The sequence below is a fragment of the Solanum lycopersicum genome, chromosome 12 (genome assembly GCF_036512215.1).
Source record: "Solanum lycopersicum chromosome 12, SLM_r2.1".
Classification (NCBI taxonomy): domain Eukaryota; kingdom Viridiplantae; phylum Streptophyta; class Magnoliopsida; order Solanales; family Solanaceae; genus Solanum; species Solanum lycopersicum.
In genome coordinates, this window is record NC_090811.1 from 21,289,020 (window position 1) to 21,291,635 (window position 2,616).

Consider the following 2,616-nt stretch of genomic DNA (forward strand, 5'->3'; position numbering starts at 1 on the left):
GGATTACTAACTTTAGGGAGCAGGACAATACAAGAATGAGAGAAATATTTAGGAATCATCTGTCAACTAAAGAAGGCCTTAAAAACTCCCACTAAATCATCCTTGATAATATGCCAACATTTCTGAAAGAAGTAGCCATTCATACCATCAGGACCAGCTGCAGAGATAGGATTCATAGAGAAAATCACACCTTTAAGCTCCTCCATATTGGGTTAACTGGTTAGATAGTTATTTTATTCTCTGCTGACCATCCTTGGAATGCATTCCAAGTTATTTTCATTGATAAGCTTCTCCTCACATGTAAAGATCTCCTCAAAGTGAGCACAAGCAGTCTGGGCAATCTCCTCCTCATCTTGTATCCATTTCCTCTCTTCATTGATAATCTCGTGCACAAATAATTTCCTTTTTTTTCCTCTTATAATGGAATGGAAGTATTTAGAATTTTTGTCACTATCTTTGAACCACTGAAGTTGGGTTTTCTGTTTCAAAATAGTATCCTCCAACTTCAGGAATTTGATGTATTTAACATTCATTTCATGTAAGGAACTTCTGTTAGCATCCTTAAGGTGAGTAATGTAATCCTCCTCTGCCTTATGTACATGTTCCCTATACATTCTGACATTCTAAAAAATATCCCCAAACTCTTCGTTTGACCAAGTACTGAGGTGTTGGCCAGCCTCTTTAGTTTCTGATGAAATCTCCACATACCAATACCATCCACCTCTTTATCCAAACATGTCTGCACAGTTTCCATAAAATTAGGGCTATCTACCAAACAATAGAGGAACTCGAAGTACTTGGTATGATTTGAATCATTGAAAATCTTTTCCATTAACAGAGGACAGTGATCTGAGCCAATAGAAGACAGGGTAGTGATAGTGGTTTGAGGCATACTTTCAAGACAAGAGTCATTAACCATAGCCCTGTCAATTCTCTTCCAAATTCTATAGTTAATACCTCTCTTAATGGACCATGTGAATTTGTGGCCATTAAATCCAATGTCCACAAGACCACATGCTTCAATAACTATTATAAAATTCATGCTCTTCCTCATATTGTAAGGAGACCCTCCTAGTTTTTCCTCTACTGCAGTAATAACATTGAAGTCAGCTACTGCACACCAGGGATTGGTATCCTCATTAGCCTGTTGAAGCATCTTGTCCCATAGAGGTCTCCTCAAATAATCCTTGCACTTTGCATAATCAAAAGTAGTAATGAACTATTTCTGTAACTCATTGTGTTTTATGTCGCAAGTGATTTGTTGTTCATCTTCATCAAGAATGTTACAGTCCACAACACTGCTCCAGAAAACCCAAATCATGCCATTAAAGTTACTCGTTGCAATTTCCATATTCAATTGAACTGAAATTCTATACATGAACAATATCTGAGAAAGGTTCCAAGATAGTAATGATTGATAATTGGTGGAGTTTCCTGTGCATTTTGAGTCTCTCCAACACCCCTTGGGTGTTGATCCCTCTCACATTCCAAATGATTGTACGAATCATTGGGAGGATCTAGAAGAGAACAATCTAGTATTTTGTATGCGTGCTGTGACAGTGTGGATGTCTTGATTCTTGAAGTGGAACTTTTCATGTTTGAATCTCCTTGGATATAAGCCTTGCTTTTTTGACACCTGTTGAAGCTCATCTTCTAAGACCTTATATTCGAGGGACTGAAGGATTTAATCAAAGCCTCACTAGTCTCATCCTCATCATTCAGATCGTCTTGAAACTGATTGTCTCTATCTAATTCATCTTCAGAAATATTCACAAAATACTCATCAATCAAAGGTATAATTGAGGCCTCTTATCAGGTGGTTCTGTTGGAGAAGGAGTCATGAATCTAGTCTGTAAAGGTATAATGTCTAAACCCTGACTGTCATTGATCATCACAAATTTTTTACATGGTTCCTCCCCTTTTCGTTGATATTGTTCCTCCTCACTGTTCTGCTGTAAACTTTGTCTCCTCTTAGCAGCATCCCTTTTTTGTTGCTTGGTTTGTTTTTCCTCTTTGCTGTGTTTTCAAGAGTACCATTGTCAATCTGCTTCCCTTTATCATTTGTTTTTACCCTTATCCTCTCCTTCCCCAACTTCATTTTTGTCTTGTCATTTTTTCTTATTATTTTCTGATTTCTGTTTTCTGATTTTTGCACTGTGCACCTGTTGTAAATTATGTTATGATTCCTCTTGAGTATGTTTATGCCTAGTACTGTTAGAGTCTCTAAAGTCTTATCTAAGGTCAGTGTTCACCCCCTCATGCATAACATGAGGAAAATCCCCCCCCCCCCGCTTTGGTACCCCTTTCCGGCAGGTTAGTAGGTTTATCTGACTCCTCTCTTCCATACCTCCAAGAACTTCTTCATTCACATTCAAAACATCTAAGGAATTGGGTTGCATAGCGATGATACATGATTTTTGGAAATTTGGATTCTGATCAATTGTTCTTGTGATCCTGATGCTTTTGTTTCTATTTCCTTGTGAGTATGTCTTATTCCTTTCTTGTTGCTCCTTTTGATTTCCTGCATGAGGTTCCCGCATAGACAGATTACTGGCAGGAATATATTAAAAATTATTGAGGTTACCTGTTTGCTGAAATGTGTTATGTATTTGTTTA

General features: G+C 37.5%; 1 protein-coding gene across 1 annotated transcript; it reads right to left on the minus strand.

Moving 5' to 3' along the window:
* Nucleotides 1–233: 233 nt before the first annotated feature.
* Nucleotides 234–2,098, minus strand: LOC104645186 (uncharacterized). The gene is made up of 3 exons (XM_010316272.1): nt 1,907–2,098; nt 662–1,192; nt 234–503 (listed from the first exon to the last, which is right to left on the minus strand). Exons 1-3 carry the CDS (start codon nt 2,096–2,098, stop codon nt 234–236), a joined length of 993 nt encoding a protein of 330 aa, XP_010314574.1.
* Between the last annotated feature and the right edge of the window lie 518 nt (nt 2,099–2,616).